This window comes from Gymnodraco acuticeps, unplaced genomic scaffold (genome assembly GCF_902827175.1).
Source record: "Gymnodraco acuticeps unplaced genomic scaffold, fGymAcu1.1, whole genome shotgun sequence".
Lineage (NCBI taxonomy): Eukaryota > Metazoa > Chordata > Actinopteri > Perciformes > Bathydraconidae > Gymnodraco > Gymnodraco acuticeps.
This window is the reverse complement of record NW_022989767.1, coordinates 40889-67122: the sequence shown is the minus strand read 5'-3', so window position 1 is coordinate 67122 and position 26234 is coordinate 40889. Positions and strand designations below refer to the sequence as shown.

The following is a 26234-nucleotide window of genomic DNA, read 5'->3' as shown; positions in this document are numbered from 1 at the left end:
TTTATATAAATGTTTTTATTGTATTTATCTTTTATTGGACGTCTTACTTTAACTTATTGTGCTCGTTTGAATATTTTAATAATTAGTTTTTAATGTATCTTCATTTTTTTTCACAAAACTCGATTTCGCTGAGGATGAATTTAAATTATTCTTATATTTTTTATTCAATATCACAGTACAACCTCACTATTAAGGTGGTGACGGTTGTTTTGCTGCCCCCAAGTGGCTAAGAAGAATCTGTCATCTGTCTTTTCCTTCTTCATTTGTCTTTGTCTTCTCTTTTTGGCCTCTGCTTCTTCTTCAGCTTCTTCTTGGCATCTTGTTCTCTATTTCATTTAAAACCCTTACAGTGTCTTCTTAGATTTGCTGTTGTCCTCCGGAGATATTTCCGGAGATATTACGTTTTTTAAGACACGTAACTGTAACTGTATTCGGATTACTTTCAGAGCCATGTAATCAGTAATCAGTAACTGATTACATTTACAAAGTAACCCTCCCAACCCTGCCTGTGATCCCCTGATCCGAACACCAAAGCACTACCCACTGCGCCACAGCCACAGATATGAGCCTTTAAACGTGTAAAGATGGATACACAACATACCCAGATAGCAAAAAGTCATTGAATCAACATTGAGATATGGTCACGCTGAAGATTGTGTTCAACATTGAAGTCAGACATTGAAACAATAGTGAATGTGCTCGTTATGATCAGCATTGAAACAACATTGAATTTTCAACCAATCCCAACATTGAATCAACCTTGATTCAATTACGTTATGATCAACATTGAAACAACATTGAATTTTCAACCAATCCCAACAATGAATCAACCTTGATTCAATTACGATATGATCAACATTGAAAGAATGTAGAATTGGATCAACATTGATTCAACTATATTATGCATTGCATTATACATTGAAACAATGTTATTATCAGATTGCAAAAAGTCATTGAATCAACATTGAGATATTGTCATGCTGAAGATTGCAATTGATGTCGGACATTGAAAATAAACTAAAATGAACAAAAAAAAAAAGAGCCAATTACTTATTCAGTTATTTATTCAGATTCAATGATATGAACATCTTTAACATCTTTTGTCCACAAGCACGAAAAACATTGTCTCTTAAGGTCCCATGTCATGCTTTCCTGGTTATCACCCGTCCCCTTGTGTGTTATGTAGCTTTTTCTGCATGTAAACGGTCTGCAGAGTCACAAACCCTCAAAGTACACCCTGTAGCGAGTAAAACTAACAGAGAAGACCTGTCTATGCTGCCCCAGAACTTCTTCCTCAGTAAAGTGACGTAACGGGCATAGTGGTGTGACACACACACTCTCACTCAGCCTTATCTTTTCTCATCCGTGGCTGTGAGTGTGTGTCTGTGTGCTCAGGCTGAGTTCCTCTGTGTCTCGCTGTCTCACAGACTTCACGCAGCAACCAGGAAACAACACCAGTAATCCAGCTCACACTGTCTGCTCCTCGAGCCGAGCAGCGAGCCCCGCAACATCCCGCCAACACGGTACCCAGACCCCACGCAGCATTCTCATCAGTTTGTCATTACTGGTGTCATTTTCTGGTTGCTAACACCATTGTAACACATAATCACTGAGGTTCACCACCGTTACAGCTGTACATCAGCGAGACACAGGAACTCAGCCTGAGCACACAGACACACACTCACAGCCAGGCTGTGTGTGTAAATCCACGGAGCCGCAGCTGAGAAAAGATAAGGCTGAGTGAGAGTGTGTGTGTTACCCCACTATGCCCGTTACGTCACTTTACTCAGGAAGAAGTTCTGGGGCAGCACAGACAGGTCTTCTCTGTGTTAGAGTTTTACTCGCTACAGGGTGTACTTTGAGGGTTTCTGACTCTGCAGACCATTTACATGCAGAAAAAGCTACATAACACACAAGGGGACGGGTAATAACCGGGAAAGCATGACATGGGACCTTTAAGTGGAGGAAGCTCCTTAGAGACAATGATCTGGCCATCAACTGTAGTTCAAATTATATTTGCTCTGAAACTCCAGATGACATAAAAACCTGGCAACTGCAAACAGGGTTGTCATACTCGGTGGAAAGGCAGTCTTAACTATAAACTCAGATCTATAAGACCCCAGTTCAACATGAACGAAAACACCCCAACTTTAAACAATGTCTGTTTAACTATTTTTTCCTTGGTACACCGCCATTCCTCTCCGGTGCGTAACGTAGCCACTTCTGCACTCCAACCCTGAATGTCAATTCCGTCAGCCTGCGGTCAAATTGACGAGCAGCAGCTGAAAAAAAAGAAGTTACATTTTTTGTTTATTGAAATAATAAGAAGAAGAAAGCTGCAATGGATGCGTTCCAGTGTGTACTGTTTAGTGTACTAGGTTTTCAGGCGGCCTTAATTGAGCAATTCACCCATCAACCACATCTTCATATAATTGATTCACACTATTACTCATTTCTGTCTACTCGCTCTGTGTCTCAGAGGACGGTAGTGGACAGTTCAGAAACGTGCCCATCAGTGACATCATCAATGGTCATTTCCAATTAGCTAGGAATAATGTCACTGGTAGGCAGGTTTCTGAAATGTCCACAGCCCACCTTTGAGATGCAGAGCGAGTAGACAGAAATGCTGCCATCCTATTATGAGCATTAATGAGGACCACTTATATGAAGATAAGGATAAGAATGGATGCATTTTGCATCCATTCTTATCAACTTGAGAAAGAAATGTAAAAGACTTATGAATTAAATTCAATATTTGCCAAATCTGTTGTAAAGTAGTAAACCTAGTATTTTGAGGTGCAGGCTCACCAAACATGCAGTCCTTTATCAGCGTGTCCTTGAAGGCCCTCTTCTCTCCCTTTCCCACCCAGTTGAAGATGCAGGCTAGACTGTTTGTCATGGCAGCGGATAGCATTCGCCGGATCATATTTTCCGAGTTGGTCCCTCCGACTAATGCCAGGCGGGTAATCTTAACAGACGAGAGAAAATGATTAGTGTGCTACAGTGTACTATGTAAATAGACATCTTCTCATTTATAAATAAATACAAATGTAATGAATTTGAACACATTTGTATTACCTCTAAGGAAGAAATAAGACCACTACTGTGTCCAAACTAATCGACAAACAATGCCAACAACCAAATTGGCAATCCTAAGAAATGGTCAAATATTGATTAAGAAAAATATTATCGTGATTCGCGAGGCGTATTTTTACAATATTTCTGTCAAACACACATCCAAGTGAAAAAGAAATGTAATGCATCCACTCCTACAATTCCAGACATAAGCCCTTAAGATTTCAAACAAGAAATGTAAGACTTTTAAAACTTATAAGGATCCACAGGATACCTGCAAATGCATACAGAAAATATTAGAAGCCTCGACAGATTATAGAGAAAATGCTTTGTGTAAAAATTGTTCACCATCTTTCGACGGACTGCTTCCTCCCTCAAAGCAGCTTCAGTCTCATCAAACTTCTCCTCGTTGGTGAGTGGAAGCATTATGGGGAAGTTGTCTTCTTGTGACTCTGGTCCAGCTCCATGAATGTTTAGTTTAGCAAGTTCCGTCTTTATAAAGTTAATGTCACGTGAGATCTGCTTCACCTCCATACATAGCTCGGTAAGCATCTTCGTGGTTCTCATGGCAGCAATGTCTTGAAAATTAAAAAAATAAAGGTTTTAATTTACATTTCAAGGATAGATTTTTAATTTCCAATAATTTAGAATGACACTAAGTAACTCACTGATAAGTGTTTGCCAACAGTAACCATTAAAGCTGCACTATGTAACTTTCCTATTTACCCTGGATTTGAACACAGGTCTCCAGCACAACTGCTGAAATATTTACCACTGAGTTTATAGAGCCTGCCTGCTTGCTCGGGGGAGAAATTGACCATAAAGTCATAATTTTTGTCAAACCAAGGTCATGTCTCACCTAGATAAAGGATCTAAATGTCTCAATAGAAGAGCAGGGAGACCAAAATCAACCACCCCAATTTTAAGTTATATTGTATTAACACTACCATACAGATTGGACAAAATAACATTGTAATCACAAAAAGGTTACATAGTGCAGGTTTAAGTGCTTACATTTTAAGCCTTAACACCATGACAAAAAACATGAAAAGATGGGAAAGTCACAAGGGATAGGTTTCTCAATTCAGAAGGCATCAGTACGGTTAAGAACCTGCTCAGAAAATGATACTTGCCTTTCAACACTCTGCTTGATTCCTCTCCATATAATCTCCCCCGTGGTGTTTCTGGAGCTGAAGGGGGTGGGATGGGTGCTGCGGGGTCAGGTGAGCCAAGCCCAGTGCGCTGAAGTCAGCTAATCTTGAGCCATGTGCATAGCTGGCACCGCCGTCTAAAAGACAAGACACCATTATTAATTGTTTATAAGTAAGCCATGAGAACCATTGGCCCATAGGAGCCGATATCCTGTTTCCGCAGCATGATGTACAAGTACACCCCCTGGACATGATGCTAGTATGTCGCAGGGACTTAACCCAATCCAACCCTTGATACTGAGTGCCAAGCAGGGAGATATCGGGTACCATTTTTAACAGTCATTGGTATGACTCGGTCGGCGATCAAACTCACAACCTCCCAATCTCAGGGCGGACACTAACCACGAGGCCACTGAGCTGCTATTCATTCTTTATATTGAACATGAATTTGGGAATTTTCCAAAAAAAAACAACATTTAAGATGAGAAATACATACCATTCCTTGCTTTCTCTAATGGCATAGCGTGGTAGGGGCTGGAGTTATATGTTGGCAATCCTAGAAAAAGAGAGAAATAACTAAATAAGGCAAATGAGCACTATTAAAGTTGTTATCCATGAGCACCATATAGCAATTGCACCTAGCTAGCCCCATATAGTTACTTTCCAACTTTAGATAAAGGAGACCTGAGGGATGAACACACTTGGCTACAGAGTGAGTAATTAAAGAATAGTTTCCCACCTAAGGTGCTGATAATTCCTGTGATCCAAAGATAAAAGACATAATAGCCTATTAGTCTACTTCATAACGAGGGGTGCACTCAAGTGGCTGCCGATGACAATTTATTCAGGATACAGAAAATATGACCAACGTTTCGGAGAGACTGAAACATTGGGTCATATTTCCGGTGTCCTGAATAAATTGTCATCGGCAGCCACATGAATGTGCCTGACTTTTACACCATTAGTTTTCTTACCATCATTACAGTGGTCCATTGACTGGTCCAACTCCGCCAAATAGCTTCCACAAAAGCCTACAATGAGAGAACACACAACATGAACTATGAATGCTGTAACTCGGACAAAGCACATTTACATACTGTCCGCCCGGAGGTAGTAGTGTGAAGTAGGGGTCGACCGATTATCCAGACCGATATTCCGCATTTTACAGATTATCGCTATCGGCCTTTTTTTTTTTTTTTTTTTAAATCAAATTGCCGATAAAACTTTGGATCTGATGCGGCCGTTTCTCTGGTTGCAGTCACCACTCTGTACACAAGCAATGTCCCGATCCAATTCTATCAGTTTCCCAGTTACACAGGGTAGCGTCTCGCAGCGGATAAACTGTGAGGGGGGGGATTGCTAGTGGAGCCTCGCAGCAACTCTGCTTTCTGCACCACAATCTGGTGCTGCTGAATTGGGACTACTAAATGAGTGAGACTCAAATATCAGAAGTTCAGAACAAGTTTTAGTAGTTTTCATTTTATTTCTATTTCATTGACTTTACTCAGGGTACAGAGAGGAAACCAGTTTTAAGATGTTGAAAAGTTCAGCAAACATAAAAAGGCATTTCAAAGAAGTTGTGTTGGAGTTTGTGTTATTCTACATTTTGAGACCAAGATTTTCTGATATTACTGCAAATGTATATCGGTTCCAAATATCGGTTATCGGTCTCGTTGATTACTAATAATCGGTATCGGCCTTGAAAAAGCCATATCGGTCGATCCCTAGTGTGAAGTGGTTCACTTACCATTGTCAGCCTGGTGAATTGACAGAACATCCTCCGAGTGGCTTCCTCCAGAGGCTAAAAGGGAACAAAAGACAGGAATAATGGATGCTGTAACTTTTGAACACATATCACATGACTGATGTTTGAATGTATTGTTGGAGGAACTAAATGCTTGTAAATTAAAGCTCACATGCAATTACATATTGTTCCTGCCATTTTAATAAGTAATGACATACCACTGCTTGCATTTGGGGTTGGTCCTGAGGGGTACTGGCTGGATTCTGGGAGCACTGTAGGACAATGAACATCAGGTGGCTTGGCAAATCTTCTCTTCACACAGCTGGTTTCTGACTCCCCATCTGACTCCATGTACACAGGATTTGGTCTGGAAAATAAAAATGAAACATTCAACATTCCCATTAATTGAACTAATTTGCCCCATGGCCCATTTCTGTAGAATGAGGCCGCTTGACGTACAGGTACACAGAGATGACACTAGTCTATCACAGGACTGGAGGTGGGGTTTTTACTTATTGTTTACACAGAAACCAAGGATTATATATTTCAAGAGGGAGCGATCAAAGTAAACATCCTAAGCCTGCTTCCTCCACACTGGGAGTGCTGTGACCACTTTTCCATTGCATCTTATGAGCGGTTGGGTTCTTTTGGTTCCTGCCTATGCACGCATACTGGTTCTTATCAATGCGACGTTGTTTGATAAGGGTTAAAGTCAGGCCAGACATGGAACCTGACCTCCTACAGGAATTCAACTGTACCTTACTCTTCTTTTCCCACGTGCACCTGCTTCGTCCTCAGAGCTCAGATCAGTGGTTGGACATCCAGTATTCACATACTTTTCTTCGTATCGTTTGGCCTTTTCCAATGAGTCTGTAAAAGAAAAAGCATAAAATAATAGGATGACATTTTACTGACTAGTCTCACTTGTGACACATATGTCATATGTGGTATGGCACCACACACATTCAAACTGCCATCCATAAAACGTGTGGATACCTATATACTTGAAAATAGACAATAGTAATGCAGTGACTACTTACCACAAGTAATCAAGAGCCGGACATTCGCATATGTGGTCCATCCTTTATGGGCCGTCATGTGTTCTTTAAGGGCCTTCAAATACATGTTTTTTGGGGGCCATAACAATTTACCTTCCTTTAGACTGAACCAGCTGGCAAGAACTGTTGCAGCTCCGCCATTTGGAAAAAGTACAACGGCCCAAAGCACCACCTCCCTTTCCATTCTGTATACAATAAAGGAAATAATGTAAATGATTAAAAAAAAACCTGCTCATAAATCATAAGATGTCATTTACTCGCCCAGCAGTATGAGCGGTATGCTACTGCATATGAGCTATTGGAATAGCTATGAGGCCATTTCCTTCTGACTCTGGATACAGAACACATTTACGTTTGATACATCCAAGTTTACCAACCCCGATATTGTCACACAACTCTCTAACCTTGTATGTACCTATGCATGAGGACTCGCAGGGATAAGTGTAATATGATTCTTGGTGTCTGAACCTTTTGTAGATCACATATACCTCATCTTCTTCCTGGACTATATTCTGCACTACTGCAATACTATGTCCCACCTCAATACAATTATCCCCCTGCTTTGTAGACAAAGTAAAACGACTACTGGAGACCTTTGTGTACTGTACAGCAACACCGAAATGTTGAGGGAGTGGACCATCAGTGTGGATTTTCTGTAAGACTGGTTCATCTGTTGGTAATGGAACCTCACAACGTGGCTGTTCTGACAACCTTTTGACCACCTGTTGTAGAGGTTGGTGTGGCTTGCGTAAAAGATGCTTTATTTGGCCAAGATAATTCTCAAAAGGGAATCCTGAAACATTATCTAAAGGTCCAAATTGTTTGTATTCATCGGCTAAATGTATAAGCTGGTGTACACTGAACACAATCTGATCCCTGCCATACAACTGTCCAAAGTGTTCCACAAAGGAAATCATCAATCTATGCGCTAATTCAACCTTTTGGCCAGAAATTCCAGGAGACAAAAACAAATACATGGCCACTGAAAACAACATAAAGTTGTCATAAATCTCACTGGGAAGGCAATCCTTCAGAACTACAGGGCCCCAGTACAGTATGAAGGATCGGAGCTCTGTAGCTTTCCAACGATCCAGCTCATTCAAACCCCTTGGCTTGCGATTGAATTCACAAGGGGTGTGGGAATGTAACCCCAGCAGTTTGCTTGATATACTGTTAACAGTTTGTGAAGGAAGCCTAGTGGCTAGATTGCCCTTTAACCACATATTCAACAGTTTTCTCATCACACCAAGACAACAGAGGTGCATATAATCTATTGGGAATGAAGAAACCATCTTTACTGTCCCTGTTAAAGGACTGAGTGTCTGTTTCAAGTGATGTTCTTCATCAATCATATCACAATAACTTGAGTCTGTCCTGAGCCTGACATTTGTTTCAGGATAAGTCATTTTCTTCCTCCACACACCATGTTGATCACACTTGTCACACCCTGAATAGCCATTATGTGACTTGATATTCTTAACGTAGGCTCTGGCTGGAGCATCACACACAAATGAGGAAACCAGTACTTTCAATCGGTTACCATTATGAACAACGCCATTAGCCAGTACATTTTTAAGGTCGCTAATAAATTGCTGCAGATACTCAACAACACACTTGGGCTTGCTTAAAGCACAAAAGATACCGACAATAAATGGGGACTTAGTATAATCACATTTCAGAATTGCAAGTATAGGCCAGAATTGAAGTCTTGAACTCTTAAAGAGAGGGAGACCATCTATGTTGAACTGTAAAGTAAGAGTTCTGAGGCTCACTGGTAAACTCAAACATTTCAATCGTGAAAGTATCCCTTGCACCAATCCAAAATGGTAGTACTCGCCACCTTGCATTTGAGTGGTTGCAACATCATGTTGTGTTCTAAGCAGAGTTCTTCCATCCTTAGGGAGCATAGGGTGAAAAAGCTTTAAGATGGACAGCAGAGCAGACAAAGCAACCAGATTGATTGAGTAGGATGTTGCCCAATATCTTAGGCTCCTCATAAGCAGATCCTGACTAAGCTGATGCTCGTCATGGCTGTCGGAGTCAGAATCTGATTCAACATTCCCAGCCACACTACCATCAGTATGATCATTTCCCATTTGTACATGATCTGATTCAACGTCATCATCTCCAGCTAAACTACCATCAGTATGATCATTTTCCATGTGTACATGGGAAGCTAGTGGTGTATCTAGTTGGGAAACGTGTGAGATTCTGAAGGGTGGTTCCCTATTCACACAGGGGTCTAAATGTGACTTGTTATTATAAAGAGTTTCCTCGTATTCCTTAAGGATATCTTTCTCCATGTCCCTTACAGTTCTGATGACTCTACGTCTTTTAGACCAATAAGAAGCCATCTTAGGTAAAGAGAGGTGGCACTGCTATAATTACTTTACTTGGCCTTGTGTATTGCAGTGATCCCCTTGACTCGTCTTGTAGTATAATCCTGAAAATGGAGGAAAACAAAGCAGATTAAAAATCAGTATGCATAAACTAACAGTACAAATATATATCAGCCTCCTGGTGCAATGCAAATATAACTGTACTGACGAAATTCCCTAGAATTACACGTTTTATTCCATGGGTCTTCAACCAGGAGTCCAGGACCCCTAGGACATACATTTTACCCAAATATCCTATATGATGCTTTAGCTTGACTGTATCAGACCAACTTTGATGTAATTTCTGTAGGATGTAGGGATGCCAGAAACTGACCATGATCAAAATCGGCGGGGTCGGTGTGTAGCAAGCTGCAGCAGCAGTCTGCGCTGCTGGCTTCCTCCAAGTTTTACAGTCAAAACTGGTGTTGTGACCAATGGCCATTTACAATTATTAATACTATTACTATTATTAGTCTATATTTTGGTTGAAACTAAGCCAGAAAAAAAACAAAAAAACATAAATAATAAAAAAATATATAAATAAAATCGAATTTTAAAAATAATCTTCGATTATGGAGACTGTAACGAATAATAGATTAATCGCTGGCATCCCTAGTAGGATGGTAGAGTTTAATGTCAGATTGTGTTAGCTAGTGTATCTGCTGCGTTAGCTAGGTGCTAGCCAGGGCAAGAAAATATCAACTGCGTCATGCGATGAACTGTTTAATTAATTTATGATATAGGCTATATTATAACAAAAAATATGCACAATTTCACCCAAATATCCTAAATAATGCTTTAGCTTGACTGCATCAGTGGACACTTTATGTAATTTCTGTAGGATGGTAGAGTTTAATGTCAGATTATGTTAGCTAGCGCTGCGTTAGCTAGGTGCTAGTCAGGGCAATAAAATATCAACTGCGTCATGGGATGAACGACGTTAAATTCGTTGATGATATATATTATTATAAGTAATTAGTTCCCACTTTTGCGCTCTGAATAGCCTAAAAAAACATAACAGGGTGTAACTGAGGTGAACATATAGAGTAGGCATGCACAACGGTCACGTTACATTTCTTACCGATTTGTGATATCTGTCTCTTCTCTTCAGGCGGCTTGACGGCAACTGAACTGCCTGCCTTCCTCCACACCCTCTTTCGCTCTTTCACGTGACCAACGTGCTTTCAAGATTAAGTGCAACGTGCAACGTGCAACAGGCATGACGGGTAATCTGTGACGTTTCGCTCTCTCAAAACTTGGGCCATTTTGTCTTCATGCACAGCAGCTCTCATAGGAAAGAACCAGACCCCGCCTCCGACGCTGGATCATGATCTCGCCCGAGAGGGGATAGCGCCACACGTTGAAACAATGTCAATTCAATGTAGGGAATTTCAACGTTGAAAAACCGGCATCTATATTACATTGATTCAACAACATTTTTTCAAACGTTGAAATGGTATTTGTAAAAACACATCGAATCAACATTGATTTTTCAACCTCAACCAAAAATAACCAATCTAACCAAAATCCAATGTTGAATTAATATCTTTTGCTATCTGGGTATGTTATGTGGACAATGCCACCCAGACAATAAAGCACATTTAGTAAAGAATGTAATGCTTTTCAATTGTATGTATCTGGAGAAAACCGAAGTGCAGACGCATAAATGTTGAGCAGAATCAGCTGCACTGTAATTCCTTTAATTCACTGCAGAGGCTTTCTTTAATTGTGTGCGAACCCTTTCTTGAATACATGGGAGGTGTTTGCTAAAAGGTCTCGGAGTCAGCTTGCATACCTGAAAACTGTAGCCTTGCTCAGTGAATTTAGACAATATGGATCGGTATGATTTATCACAAAGCAACCTGAAGAGTAAAATGAGCATACCTGTGTGTGTGTGTGCGAGTGTGTGTGAGACACTTATGGCAAACACTATCCTGACAAGGAAGCTGAGGCTGCACATAAGAAGATTAAAGCAAGTTAGGTTTTCATTTAATCATCAGAAGTTTGTGAACCTTGAAAGGCATTTAAAGGCAATGTGATGTATACATACAAAAAGGCCAGATTCACACACACACACACACACACACACACACACACACACACACACACACACACACACACACACACACACACACACACACACACACACACACACACACACACACACACACACACACACACACACACACACACACACACACACACACACACACACAATTGACATGAAATCACTGACAAATATGAATATACTGTATTCAACTTCATTAAAACGTTATTAAGGTGCCTAAACTCAGTAATTCACTAAAAAATATTTATATTTTAATGGAGCCTCGTCGGCAGGTCAGGATCCCGACGCGTAGCGGAGGGATCTTGATCGGCATGAAGGGTATTATTTTCCCCATAAGGAACAAGTCGCTGCAAATTATCCCGCTTATTACATGGCCACATTCTCAACAAAGTAACGACATGACTCCCAATATTAATTGAAATGCTTTTATGGATTTAGAAAATGTTTTTATTGATTTAAAAAATAGTTGTATTGATTTAAATTGACATGCATCCGCTAAGAAAAATAGTCGGCTAAACGCATAGGATTAACGCAAACGCAATCGCAAAAAAGCTTCGGTCCACACGCAATATTCACCGGATAGTAGGCTTGTTTGAGACGCGTTGCGGCTCGCCTCGAAAGTAGACGAGAATAGCCGATCGCAGCCGGGGGAGGTCTCAAAAAGCTCGCCTGAAGTCGGACAGCTCGGAGTCGGCTTCGTCTTCTTCTTCTTCTCTCGGTTTTTTGGCGGATTGCAAACAACTTTAAGGTGCATACCGCCACCTCCGGAGTCGGCTTGACTCGGTTTGCATTTATAAAGAATGCACACATGTGTTTAATCGTTAATGTCAGATATGTACTAAGTAAATACATTTGTTCCTGCTCAAGATTAGATTCAACTTTATTGTTATTGCACATATTACAGGTACTGAGACAACGAAATACAGTTTAGCTTCTAACCAGGTGCAACAAGCAGTAAAGTGAAAAGTAATGTACAAAATCTACAGAATAAAATATAGAATGAATTAAATGATGAATAAACAGTGAGGGGTATGAATACACTAGATATACACAGCAGCCTGAGAGCAGTATGAACAGTGTGAATGAATATGCTAAGATATATAAAGTATGAAAACGGTAAGCAGTGCAAGTATAGTATAAAATATATGGATATTAATTTCATGATGATAAACATTGTGGAACAATGATGAAAAATGTGAATGGAAGTGGCGACGTAAAACTGACACAAAACAACAACAAACTTTTGCCGAGCCAATTGGAGAGTTTCATCACCAGCACGTGGTAAAAACCACCAATGAGCGCTCAGCTCGAGATACCAGCGAGTCGTTTCCCATCAAGCATTTCGCTTCCGCAGCCCGTGGAGAGGAACTGCGCCGCCTCGCCGCCTCGCCGCACCTCGCTCTCAAGGCTGCGGGCGTCTTTGTCCCGCGAGATTTCAACGTCTCATGTAGGCCAGCCTCCAGAGCAAGTCGGACACAATGACTAACCATCATGCAACGCACGAGCAAGACGTTGATCGAAATTGTGCAGGTCTCGCTTGTCTCAAACAAGCCTGGGCTGCTTCTCAGGTCGATTAAATGAAATCCTTGCTTCCCTCACTTGCGTCGTTTCCCTGCGTTTAGTCCCTCCCACCAGGGAAGCATGGAGGGACGCAAGGAAACCACGAGAAGCAGGGAAATGAGTTTTAAGAGCAATGGGACGTCCTTTCCTCCGGAGCGTCACGTGAAGCGACGTCCGTTTGTGATGACGCTGCACAGCTGTTCGTCTGGCAGCAGCCAGCTCTGTACCTGTTATTTCCACAAACACCCCCGCCTCTGTTAGTGCACATTTACTGACATAAACATTAGTATCATCTGTTGTAGATCCAAATACATGAAATAAAATAAGAAGTCATTCTCAAAAAAGATAAACGCCATTCTTAAAATGTATAAATGAAAAAAGCGATCATGAAAATGTTTCCAATAAATGAATAAAAAAATGTTTGACCACTTTGTTGTTCAGATATATCACATATTTGTAACTAAATGATACATGAATTGCAACAAAACACAGTATAAACTGAGGAGTGAGTCCCGTGAGGTTCATGTATTTTCTTCACTCCGCTGGGGTATTGCTCTCATGTCAAGAAGCATCAGATCAGTGCATGCACTGCTTCGTCCAATCAGTGAGCGATACACAGTAAGGGGGCGGGGTGAGTATCTGAGGATTTCATCGGAGGATGGTCTGGTGGTTCCTCGGTTATCGCTCCTCCATGATCGCTCCTCGCTCCTCGATCCTCGGTCCTCCGGCAGAAATAAGAGCCATGGGACGGTACTCAAGATGGCGCAGGCAAATCAACTTCCGGTGAGACCGAGGACCGAGGAGCGAGGAAATGAAAATAGTCGACCTGAGAAGCAGCCCTAGTGTCTGTCCACACGAGACAGCTCTGTTTAGCTCCAACCGCTGGAGAAGCTGCAGTACATATGCAGGAGCCTGTACGTGGCGCTGTAACTTCCTCCACAAAAGCAGCGAAGAAGCATGGTTGTCATGGTTGCCCTTCTGTTTATTCTCCGCGGTGGGGGCCGAGGGAACCGGGCAGAGTTTTTCGCCAGTCAACGTGAATTAAAGTTTAAACCTTCCGACAAAATTATAAAAGTGCCGGTCAAAGGTCTTCTTTGTTATTTATTGAGCTTTAAAACAAATGAATAACGACTCTATATAATATAATAATAAAATACACGGAGCCTCTCTTTTTCCTCCCTCTCTTTGGACAGCGTCAGTGTCTGTCTCATGCAGCAGCTGATCCAGTAATGAGTGACCCGGCCGACAGTAAAAATAAACATATTTATAACTAGCTTAGGTAGTTTGAGAGGTAATTAAAATAGCTAAGGGTGATGATCTGACTTGAAGTGTGTGTTTTACTCCGTTCACCGCCGAATCACAGCGGGAGGAGCTGCAGGTGAGCAGAGCTGCGTGTCTCCGTCCTGTCAGATTAGACTTCACTCGCGTTTATGTCCATATCGAGAGAAAGATAAATAATCTGAATTCAGTGTGCAGTTTACTTTGACGCGGGAGTGAGCAGCAGAGGTGGGGAGAGGCGGGGCTATTGCCTCATCATTATCAGAAAATGATCGTATAGGGCGTACACACGGAGCCGTTGGACCCCCCAGAGCGTTGTGTATGCCGTTCTATCCACCTTGGGACCCGTTATCGTTTCCGCAGTCGTTTAGTGCCGTATTCGGTCGTCCTCGTGTGGCCGAACGGTCTATATGACACTAAACAGTAACGCAAACGACCGTTTTCGTCCTCGTGTGGCCGGGGCCTAACTGTAGGTTACTCTGAGTGACAAGCTTACAGTTAGACACAACACTGTCATTGCAAGTGACCCTCAGTTAGTTGACTTTTATGTTCAACTGCTAAATTCGTTACTGATAAAAAAGGGCTATACTGTACCTAATTACCTTAACACTAGAACCGCCTGAGGTTTTTTTAGGCCTACCTAAAACCGTCAAATCCCGCTATTAGAATGCAATTTTTAATAACATAGGGTGCTACATAACACACTTTCAGGAAAAGTCACGGACTGGGAGACTTTAATATTTTATTGAAAAAAGTTACATTGCACACACACAACACACATCACACAAATTGACCCGATTGGCGGTTCTAGTGTTAAATAAACTCACTAATGAATGAAACCAGTTCAATACGCATTATTCTTATTCTTATCATTCTTTATGAGCGCAGAAATAGTCTTAAAATCAGACCTGTTTTTTAAATGAAATCTGACGGCAGGCAGTTAGCTCTGATCACCTATGATAAATGCGCCACACCTAATCGCTGGCCATTCAGCCACAGAGCTCCCAAAATCAAACTGTAGACGGTGTGAAAGCACCTATTGTTTTAAATAATGGTCGGAATGTGACCTGTGAGCCTTCTGAATTACCGTGGGACATTCTAAACTAAAATGTTCAATCAATAAAGTAACATCTTATCTTAATAATATCTTCATATTAATAATAATAATAAATCATACAGTATGTGTCCGAAAGGGAGCAGGAGGAAGCAAACACACAAATATACAAAAAATATACTGCATATAAAGCAAACGATTGTAAAGGTAAAAGTATGAGCATAACAAATAAAGAAGTGTAATGTAAACATTTACATTATTATTATGATTATTTAATATATAAAGACTATATATTATTGAATTACAAGATTAGATATACTTTAGTTGATCTAAAATATTGATGTGTTCAAATGCTCTTCAAAACACAACAGAAAGTCCATGAAACTTGTCTTTCTGTATTTGTGAATGAAGTGCCATCTCCTGGTTAAAACCTGAAATTGAAAATCTGGCAACGCCCTCTTGGAAAATAGTGGGAGGGCTTAACATTCCTCGATACTGGTTTTGGGCAGGTCGTAGGCAGGAAGCTGTAAACTGGAGTCTGAAATGAGGTGCTACATATGTAGCTCAGCACACATGCTGGAAGTTATGTCTTCTTCTTATTTCTCTGCTAGAGAGAGATTTCTACCGGGAGATCTCAGCTAAACGCTTCGGTGATACCATGTTATGCTCCTAACCACTTCAAGCTTTATTTCTGAAACAGTATGGAGCTCAAACCTTTCTCTCTCGCAGGGTTTACCACAAGGACATTTACGTTACACATATTCTCTCCAGTAGCCTATACAGCGTTAGCTCTGAGTGTTAGCATGCTTGCTAATGTAAACACACAGCATATTACTCCCAAAACACGCATTGTTTCTGATAGCACATAGCTTGACATGTTCTGTGTGTTTACCACTAGAACAGTGCCATTATATGTATTATATATATATAACAACTTTACTCTAAGCCTCCAGCAGACATCCTGCTGAACCCTGCTGAAAAAAACAGCTTAGACCAACAACCAGCCTGACCTAGGGGTCCACGTACCCCCATTTGAGAATCACTGGTCTAGCTTACCAGTAGCTGGTCGGGATAGCTGGTTTAGCTGGTAAAAGCTGGTGGTCACAGTGGTCTAGTAGCTGGCCACCATTAGCTGGTCGGGATAGCTGGTTTAGCTGGTAAAAGCTGGTGGTCACAGTGGTCTAGTAGCTGGTCACCATTAGCTGGTCGGGATAGCTGGTTTAGCTGGTAAAAGCTGGTGGTCACAGTGGTCTAGTAGCTGGCCACCATTAGCTGGTCGGGATAGCTGGTTTAGCTGGTAAAAGCTGGTGGTCACAGTGGTCTAGTAGCTGGTCACCATTAGCTGGTCGGGATAGCTGGTTTAGCTGGTAAAAGCTGGTGGTCGCAGTGGTCTAGTAGCTGGTCACCATTAGCTGGTCGGGATAGCAGGTTTAGCTGGTAAAAGCTGGTGGTCACAGTGGTCTAGTAGCTGGTCACCATTAGCTGGTCGGGATAGCTGGTTTAGCTGGTAAAAGCTGGTGGTCACAGTGGTCTAGTAGCTGGTCACCATTAGCTGGTCGGGGATAGCTGGTTTAGCTGGTAAAAGCTGGTGGTCACAGTGGTCTAGTAGCTGGTCACCATTAGCTGGTCGGGATAGCTGGTTTAGCTGGTAAAAGCTGGTGGTCACAGTGGTCTAGTAGCTGGTCACCATTAGCTGGTCGGGATAGCTGGTTTAGCTGGTAAAAGCTGGTGGTCACAGTGGTCTAGTAGCTGGTCACCATTAGCTGGTCGGGATAGCTGGTTTAGCTGGTAAAAGCTGGTGGTCACAGTGGTCTAGTAGCTAGTCTAGTGGTGGTCACAGTGGTCTAGTAGCTGGTCACCATTAGCTGGTCGGGATAGCAGGTTTAGCTGGTAAAAGCTGGTGGTCACAGTGGTCTAGTAGCTGGTCACCATTAGCTGGTCGGGATAGCTGGTTTAGCTGGTAAAAGCTGGTGGTCACAGTGGTCTAGTAGCTGGTCACCATTAGCTGGTCGGGATAGCTGGTTTAGCTGGTAAAAGCTGGTGGTCACAGTGGTCTAGTAGCTGGTCACCATTAGCTGGTCGGGATAGCTGGTTTAGCTGGTAAAAGCTGGTGGTCACAGTGGTCTAGTAGCTAGTCACCATTAGCTGGTCGGGATAGCTGGTTTAGCTGGTAAAAGCTGGTGGTCACAGTGGTCTAGTTGGTCACCATTTGCTGGTCAGACTGGTATGATCTTGAGTAGAACTTTCACTGGGATTACTTGATGGTTAAGCTGGTCATATATGATGATGAAACACTCTCACCCAATTGCAGTAGCTCAATGAACATCTATCATTTCAGATCAAAGCACCTACCTTACCAGAAAGGTACCAGAATGTATAGAATGTATTGTCTGTAAATAAATACTCATACATCAAATGATTAGAAGCAGGAAAATAATTTATAACACACAATGAACATTAAAACAAATTTGAAAACATTTTCAAAACACCCATTACTTCATATTTTTAAGCAGTTTCCTTCAACTGTTTCTTTCCGCTTTTCACAAGGTCCTATATTTCCGCTTCTCCCTCTCGGTCTTTTGTGAATTCAGCCATCCTCTGAAGCACTCTTGAAAAGAGAAAGGAAAAACAGATTCACTTTTAGCTTTGTGTTGTGATTACTTAAATATGTGCACTGTGAGATGAACAATAATTTAGTCTTGAACATTCACTGTGATTGGGTCTATTATCCACGCAATACACCGTATTTAATGTTTTTCTTAATTTACATTATTTAATTTCATATTCTGTTCTTGTAAATATCATATTCTATGTAAATAAACTTTTTGCACTACTTTTTATTTTGTATTTTTGTATTTTATTATATATGTTGCATTGTTGGAGGAGCTCAGGTCAGAAGAATTTCATTGACATTTCTACACTGTAGCTGCTGAGCATATGAGAATAAAACCTTTGAATCTTGAATCCAACACTTTTTTCTGTGGAAAATCCTAAATTGTAGGATAGTTTGGCCATAATAATGCTTTATGATTACATTTCTAGTGAGAAGTGTATATTACTTTCAGAATCTACCTCCAGTGGATGTGTAGGATCTACAGTTTGATAGATATATGAATTTATACCCGGAATGTATTGTCATTCTTATTGTCGAGAAATACGCTATATTTGATTAACACCAGTATGTATTTTATACATCCACCTCAAGTGTTTGTCTCTGCACCGTTCTGCAAAGTTCAACCGCATATTATATAAACTATATCAGCGCCACACCTGCGTAACACATGGTGCCTCTTGTCTGAACCATTTTTTAAGCGATTTGTAATCTATTCTTGTCGACTTGCAGCCTAAATACAAAGATAACTTTCACTCTCCTACCACTGCTTACCTCTAATGAGCCTTGGTACAACTAGTGTCCGAGTCATGGGGTCCAGAACTGACTGAAGACATGTGGAACAGAGCACAGGCATGGTTCGATGTACAGGAAACTGGAACTTTGAACAGGTGTTTTCATATTTTCTGCCTGAAGATTCTCAAGTTATTGATCAGGTGTTTGATGTGGGCTGGCATGATCCTTTCTGCAGCGATAAATAAAGAAAACAAGGAAAACATTTGTAATGATAGTAATGATGGTAACAATAATAATATTAATATAACTATCTATATAGCACTTACACAATTGCAAAGTGATTCTCACAACAAACATAAAGAACAAAACAATATCAACAATGAAAAAACTAATTATTATAGGAATGTTAAGAGACAAAGAAATTATAAACATTCTAAGAGGCCGACTACAAAAGGTAGACACAATGGCTCTTGATGACATCAATGAGCAACACAGTCTCACTCCCTGAACGTCCAGGAGCGACGCTTGGTCAGGGTCCTATGGCGTGCAGGTGTGACGCGCCGAGTCTCTTTCAGCTTCATAAACGGACGCAAAGAGCTTTCAACTGATTGCAATGTATTCCCATCGGCGGCGGTATCAGGGAAGCACCGCATCGGTCCATGTTGGCGGCATTCTAAAAAGTGTGTACTGTGTGTACTGCATGACCTGTATAAAAACGCATGTGTGTGTACGACAGAGTGGAAACTGAATTTCCCCCTCGGGGGATTAAGAAAGGTTCTTCTTCTTCTTCTTCTTCAAGGCAATGTGAGCGTCCATTCCCATTGGATAACGGAGTATTCTCTTTACTGTCGATTGATTTTACAGTGATATCTGAACTACTCATCAACTCAAAAACACCAGATTATCCTTGTTAATTACACAACATTGATTGGTTTAAATTGTGTACAATGCTTTTGTATTTTTCCCCTTCGATTTGGAGAAACAAATATTTTTTCGGAGTTTAGGATGGCCGAAGACACTACACTACCCAGAATCCTCAGCTATTGTTCCGCTTTGCCTCAAGCTCTGTGATTGGTTGACCTCCAACTGCATTCCATATGAAAAAAAAAAAGTTTCGTAAAAGATAAAATCATACTTTATTCAGCAGTGCTTGCTTTACTCTTTGAAAGTCATCACATGAATGCATTGTAATAAATGGTTCGGCTGCATTAAATATCACACATCTGTCATATAGCAACAATCACCTAGTTGAAAAATAAAAATGATATACATTTTTTTTAAAAACCTACATTTTTCAGAATATCAGCGAATGTGTCACTGTTTTGAGATTCCTAGAGAGAGAGCTGGGGAATGCTACGAGAGAGCTGACGGAGTATGTGAGTGAGGATTTAACCGAGTAATTTCATTGTTTTGGCGTGGCTACGGCCAACAGTAACCTGTGATCGTTATTAATAAACTCCCGGATAAAAGACATACAAAGCCTCCCTGTTTTCTTATAGGGAGACGCTACAATATAATCATTCTGACCTCAAAACGATAAAGCTTGCATGGAGGGATTTTTGCCGACGCTCATATTTTCAATGTTTCTGTTTCCTCTTATTGGGTTGTTATAATCAGATATGATTAATAGAAACTAGAACTAAATGTTCTGTGTGTGTCCTCAATGCTTGTTGTTGATTATTACAGTTTTATTTTATATTTTATGCGCAGCACAACGTACCATGCTGTTATAATAACGCTCTTTATCAGCCTTTGAGACTGAAACCATTTTGGGAGAAAAAAAAACCAAAACATTTAGAATCATAATGTATCATGTGTACACGATTAGTCGAATAATCGCATTAATTGGTCGACTAGAAAAATCTTTAGTCGAGGGCAGCCCTACATAATACAATACAGGAATTAACCTAGAAAGAGTTAGCACTAGAGTTTTAGTGTCTGTCAGCGCACTGTTTTGGTATCCCAAACTTTACTGTTTTGATTCATTCTCAAGGCTCTCATCAACCCAAACTAGTCGCCTTATTCAGGGCTTCTGACCCAAAAATGAAACGATTTTATTACACAAAAGATAATTCTTCATTTATTTATTTTTATCCCGTTATGTATGGAAAACAATCTTTACAAGACAATGCAAAATCTTTGAATTTTTTTTAAAAATCTTAATCCAGTCATCTGCAAAATGATTGACTTTCCACCAGAAATGGAATCAAGATAAATGTAACACTTTGATTAAAGTAACAAATGAGGAAAATAACATTTGAATTATTATATTATTTTAAATCACAAGAATAATTAGGGCTCATTTCAAATCAAGTGAATGAGCCATTTGGACACAGAAACCCTAAACTTGTCTTGCTTCAAGATCTCCATGTTTATATGCCTCCAACCAGCGCATAGAAAGACATAAGGAGAAGACCGAGTGAGGAGATCACTCTCTCACCACTGCCAAACACACTGCCGTCCTCTGTGGTGTGGGGGTGATGGGTGGGGATTGATGGACAGACAAAGTCCAAGTCGCTATCAACTCCTGAGGACATGTAGTCAACAAAGCCTGGTTGGCTAGAGCCAGTGTGATTTTTGATCCAATCTTCGTAGTTGGACACACGGGCGTAAACTCCAGGAAACTTCGGCAAGGCACAGCCTTCTCCAAAACTCACGACGCCACTCTGGACCCAGTCTGAACCCTTTTTGATCATCATTGGTCCACCTGAGTCTCCCTGTAGAAAGAAATTGATGGTTGAGGTTATATGATAGAAGCATCCACCCTGCTAAAGCTTGATTCCCCTAAGGCTCTTTGTTTGTTTCAGTCTAACCTGACTTAAAATAAATGTATGAAGCTTTATCTTAGTCATTATGTCGAAAGCTGGCTTTTTCCATGTCTGAATGAAAGTTACGAGAACTTCATTTGGCTTCAACTTTGTGTGTTTATTTGTTGGCTGTGTCTTTGATGTTTTTAGCCTAGCTTAACACAAAGTCTGGAGGTTTTTCCCTCAGTGACGTTATATTGCTTAAACTTAAGTCAACATTTCTTGTAAATAAAGTAATTCTAACATAACTAGAGCAAAAGTAAAAAGTCAAGCTTATAAACATGCATGACCTGCAGCTCATTTATGTGATATTACAGATCATAATTCAGGGATGCATATTAAGATTATTTTGAAACGTATCTACTGGTTATAAAAGCCACACACCTATTGAAATTGCTGCAGGTCTCCCTTGAAAAAGAGATTTATGATCTCAAGGGACCAATCTGGTTAAATAAAGGTTTGAAATGAAATGAAATAAAACATTTTTTTTTCTTTCTCTCTTTCATCCCCCTGTACAATACATTTTTGAAGAAAGTGTCACAAAGTAAATACACAAAAAGTTGGTTACCTGACATGAATCATTCGCTCCAGCTCTTAACCCAGCACAGATCATGTTGTCTGTGAGATCGTGGTGGGCACATGTGCACTCATTGTTTCCCACGATTGGGACCCTCACTTCCTGCAGGGTGTCGGCCTTGGCACCTAATCAGAGATGATTCAAACGTTAAGATTACAATTGGTGTTGAAAAAGACAAAAGACATCATTGTGTCTGTAGTCAGTGAATTTACCACTTGATGTAAAACTAAAACCAACGACCCAGCTGTTGACACCGGTGTAGAAGGTGCTGTTTTCAGAGGCCAAGCACACCGGCTGGATGTAGTCTGTAAAGTTCACCGGGCTCGACAGCTTCAGAAGAGCCATGTCGTTGTCCAAATTGAAGGAGTTGTACATAGGATGGACTATGATCTTATCAATTGCCTTTGACACGTTGTTCAAGTTTCGAACAGACATGCTTTCGAGGCCCAGAACAACCGTCATGTTGCGACTTGAAGACAAAGAATCAACATGGTAAATGTATTTTTGTGACTTTAAGCATCCAGAGTACTGATTGATATCAATTATCTCATCCCGCTCTAGTGTTAATTTCGTTAACTAAAACTATGACGAAATATGTTCGTCAACGACCTTTTTTTCCATGACGAAAACGAGACGATGACGAGACGGCACCGACGGCAGTAAACAATAACTGTAACGAAATCATCATGCAATATCGTTGACGAAAAGTGACGAGACGAAAATGTAGTTTTCTAAATAAAAACTATGCCAAAATCTCTCTTTTACTTTCGTTGACGAAAAATGAGGAGACGAAATATTATCAAAGATAACGTTACATCTCTGATAGTCAGTTTTTCTCCCAGCAGTTCCATTTCCGGTGCTGCGGCTGGGCAGCAGCTGTGTGTCTGTGCTGCGCGCGGCGGTAGATTTGAATTACACCGGGCAGCGGAAAAATATGAACTGTCAGGAAGACTCGGATCTAACTCATGGTCTAACTAACCTTATTTAACAGAAAATAAAATGGCAACAGGGCTTGGGAGCAGTGGTCGCACTCGCGTTAACCGAATACCCCCCGTCAGCGCGAGTGAGTGATAAATTGTGCACTCGACGGATAATAATGGATTATTACGGAAATGTTACGATCCTGTCCGTCAAAATGACTTACAACGAAAAAGTCTAAACCCACCACTGCTTGGGAGAAAGAAACAATGTGATATTTGGGCCCTTTTTCGCTACAATGAGGCGGAGAAAAAAAGCGAATGCATTGTTTTATCAGAAGGGAAGCAATGTGGCCATAACACAGCTGAGCAGATACTCTCTGCAAAGCTGCATTCTTAATCATTCAACCTGTGTTTTTCATCAAATAAGGACAAGATATAATCTTATTGTGAAATACGTTTGACTAAAATGATTGGTTTTGGCTAGACCAGTTTGACTGAAATATTCTATATAATCTGATGACAAAAAAAAGACTCAACAGTTTTCATTGACAAAAAGTAGACTAAAATAATTAGTTTTCTTTGACTAAAATGCTCAGACTTTTAGTCGACTAAATCTTGACTAAAATGTTTACTGTTTTAGTCGACTAAAATAAGACTAAAATGCTCAGACTTTTAGTCGACTAAAACTTGACTAAATAAAAACAGGATGAAGGTGACTAAATATGACTAAAACTAAAAAGGAAATTTAACACAGGACTAAAACTAAACAGAAAAATAGCTGACGAAATTAACACTATCCCGCTCTCAACTAGGAAGCAACAAATGAACAATTCCTGTAAAACATCTAAAAGAAAACTTGATCAATGGTGATTCCTTACTCTGAGATGCAGTGAGCAGCGGTCAGAACCCACATAGCGCTGATTAGGGACCCTCCACAACGGTGCTTGCCATTCACTTGTATACTGGCTACCCAGGGCCAAGTTCCTGCAGCCGCATTTTGACCTCCCACAATTCTGTTTTTTGTTGGTGCCCGGCCACATGCTGACAGAGAAAAGAGAACAGATTAGACATGGACATGTAGAACCAGTCCTTTTCATAACTCACTGAAGGAATCTTGAAGAACTTGTTATGTTGCTCATATACGCTTACCTGGCTGCTGTTGTGAATGACATCCTGAAATTGAGAACAAAATGTTATGCAAACGTCTTGCTTGAAACCAAGGATGGCAAGCATTTAGTGGTGGAACAATTTATCTTCAACAACTATTTTTTTTTTTAAAGTACACTTACTAATACCACACTGTGAAAAAACTACACGCATAGCTCCTGTATTGGCATTTTACTGAGTTCAGATGATTGACTATAGTTAGATGAATGTGTAATTGATCATTCATAGAACATGGCTTGTTGATTGATTGACTTTGCTAGTTCCTAAATAAATTCACTTATCTTAAAAATCTTATTTTGTAAACTACCTAATATCTAGATAAGTGAAAGTATTACAGTACACAATATATTCCCATTGATTTGTAGTGGAGTTGAAGTTTAAGGTAGAATGAAAAGATAATACTCAAGTAAAGTACTTCATCAGTGTACTTCAGTAAATGCACTTACGATCCACCCTTGCATGCCTTTATGAGCACACATCAACAATAGACCTGAGATGTGGTAGTTTAACAGAGGGTCTGCTTTATTGAAGGCAGAAATGGACTCTTCCAAAATATTTTGAAAACTAAAACAAATCCTATCAGTTCACTTTAAAGTCTGCCTTGTCGTGTCACCAAATCTGCAGTCTAGCCCATCCCAAACTCCTGATGTACTTACTGATAATGCTTTACTTTTGACTTTAGTTTGATAAACTTCACACTTTGTCCAATAACACACTTTTTTTCTCAGCAATCGAGCAGAACAAGTGAACACCAGAACACCAGAGAACTCATAAGTGCAAAATAAAATACAACAACAAAAAATCAGCTCAACCAGTTACATTTTCTATTAAATCCCATTCTTTTGGGGGTTTTTTCGACTAATTTGCTGACAACAAATATTCCTGTTGTGTTTTTGAGAGGATTTAAAAAAACAAAACACAATGACTACAATGGGTTTCATATTACTTTATGGTCCATTGACCCAGATGGGTAAACGTAGTTTGAAATATTTCACTTCTGCACTGCCTCTCCAGCAGACAAAACTATTTCAAAGATTAATCCAAATCAAAGTACCAATACTTTTGCTAACCATGTTATTAATACTTTTTTAAATAAAGAAAGAGAGAGACTAGATTCAATGAATGTCGTGCAAGAAAAAAAATCCAAATCAAGCCGCACGGTTAGCGACTGATTACCAGCACAGGATGATCATCACCGCTGAACCACACAGAAATTGGTAGAGAGCCATTTTCACTGTGCCTTCTTCCCTCTGTGCTCATCATTTAATACCCTAAACCTCATACTCCGCCCACAACTTTAAACCGTTCACCTTTTACTGCCATTTTGTCTAACTTGTTTGTTTTTCTTGATGCCTAACTTGAGTCTAACCTGTTTTTCTTCATGCCTAACTTGAGTCTAACTTGTTTTTCTTGATGCCTTTGTGTCTGCAGCATGCATGAAGCTCCCAGTGTTGCAGTGTTCACTCAGATATAAATGAAATGGTTCATATTAATTTCACCAGTTTTGTGTTTTAACTTGTACGATTCCTTTTAGTCTAACATGAAAAAAACAATAATTCTCACCATTAGAAAGTTCAGTCATCCATCCATCTTCTCCCGCTTGGGTCGCGGGGGTAGCAGTTCCAGCAGAGAGCCCCAAACTTTCTTTTCCCTAGCCACATTCAACCAGCTCTGACTGGGGGATCCCAAGGCGCTCCCAGGCCAGCATAGAGATATAATCCCTCCACCTGGTCCTAGGTCTACCCCTTGGTCCCTTCCCAGCTGGACGTGCCTGGAACACCTCCCTAGGGAGGCGCCCAGGTGGCATCCTTACTAGGTGCCCGAACCACCTCAACTGGCTCCTTTCGACGCGAAGGAGGAGCGGTTCAACTCCGAGTCCCTCCCGGATGACTGAACTTCTCAACTTATCCCTAAGGGAGACACCAGAGCCATTATATGGCTCTGTGAGACACCAGCAGGGCCGCCCCTCCCTACAGGCCAATCACGCAGGCTGCATGGGGCCCCGCCTTGTGCAGGGGGCCCCGCCCAGAGGGCCTCAGCTGCTGTGCCTA

General features: G+C 40.7%; 2 protein-coding genes across 5 annotated transcripts; both read right to left on the bottom strand.

Moving 5' to 3' along the window:
• Positions 1-1924: 1924 nt before the first annotated feature.
• LOC117546329 lies at positions 1925-10957 on the bottom strand. 4 transcript variants are annotated; one of them, XM_034216534.1, is made up of 12 exons: positions 10488-10956; positions 9417-9471; positions 7011-7213; positions 6729-6840; positions 6189-6337; positions 5974-6027; positions 5201-5257; positions 4723-4782; positions 4209-4363; positions 3424-3653; positions 2809-2968; positions 1925-2282 (listed from the first exon to the last, which is right to left on the bottom strand). In XM_034216534.1, exons 3-9 carry the CDS (start codon positions 7210-7212, stop codon positions 4212-4214), a joined length of 786 nt encoding a protein of 261 aa, XP_034072425.1. In that variant the 5' UTR covers position 7213; positions 9417-9471; positions 10488-10956; the 3' UTR covers positions 1925-2282; positions 2809-2968; positions 3424-3653; positions 4209-4211. The 4 variants fall into 4 exon arrangements, with proteins under 4 accessions (XP_034072425.1, XP_034072431.1, XP_034072403.1 ...); XM_034216540.1 differs by having other exon boundaries at positions 9422-9471; XM_034216512.1 differs by lacking the exons at positions 1925-2282; positions 2809-2968; positions 3424-3653; ... (3 more) ...; positions 5974-6027; positions 6189-6337 and having other exon boundaries at positions 6786-6840; positions 7011-9471; positions 10488-10957.
• A 9777-nt stretch (positions 10958-20734) lies between these two features.
• On the bottom strand, positions 20735-25863 carry LOC117546316 (enteropeptidase-like). Its single transcript, XM_034216507.1, has 6 exons — positions 25747-25863; positions 24166-24189; positions 23895-24057; positions 22309-22565; positions 22088-22221; positions 20735-21429 (listed from the first exon to the last, which is right to left on the bottom strand). The coding sequence occupies exons 1-6, from the start codon at positions 25763-25765 to the stop codon at positions 21085-21087; spliced, it is 942 nt and encodes a 313-aa protein (XP_034072398.1). The 5' UTR covers positions 25766-25863; the 3' UTR covers positions 20735-21084.
• Between the last annotated feature and the right edge of the window lie 371 nt (positions 25864-26234).

Excerpts from the sequence above, each read along its gene's own strand:
- LOC117546329 (XM_034216512.1), bottom strand. The coding sequence starts at position 9,382 with ATGGCTTCTTATTGGTCTAAAAGACGTAGAGTCATCAGAACTGTAAGG.
- LOC117546316 (XM_034216507.1), bottom strand. Across the intron at positions 22,222-22,308 it reads TTTTAGTTTTACATCAAGTG|GTGCCAAGGCCGACACCCTG; the intron begins GTAAATTCACTG and ends ATCTCTGATTAG. Across the intron at positions 21,430-22,087 it reads GAGCGAATGATTCATGTCAG|GGAGACTCAGGTGGACCAAT; the intron begins GTAACCAACTTT and ends TTCTTTCTACAG.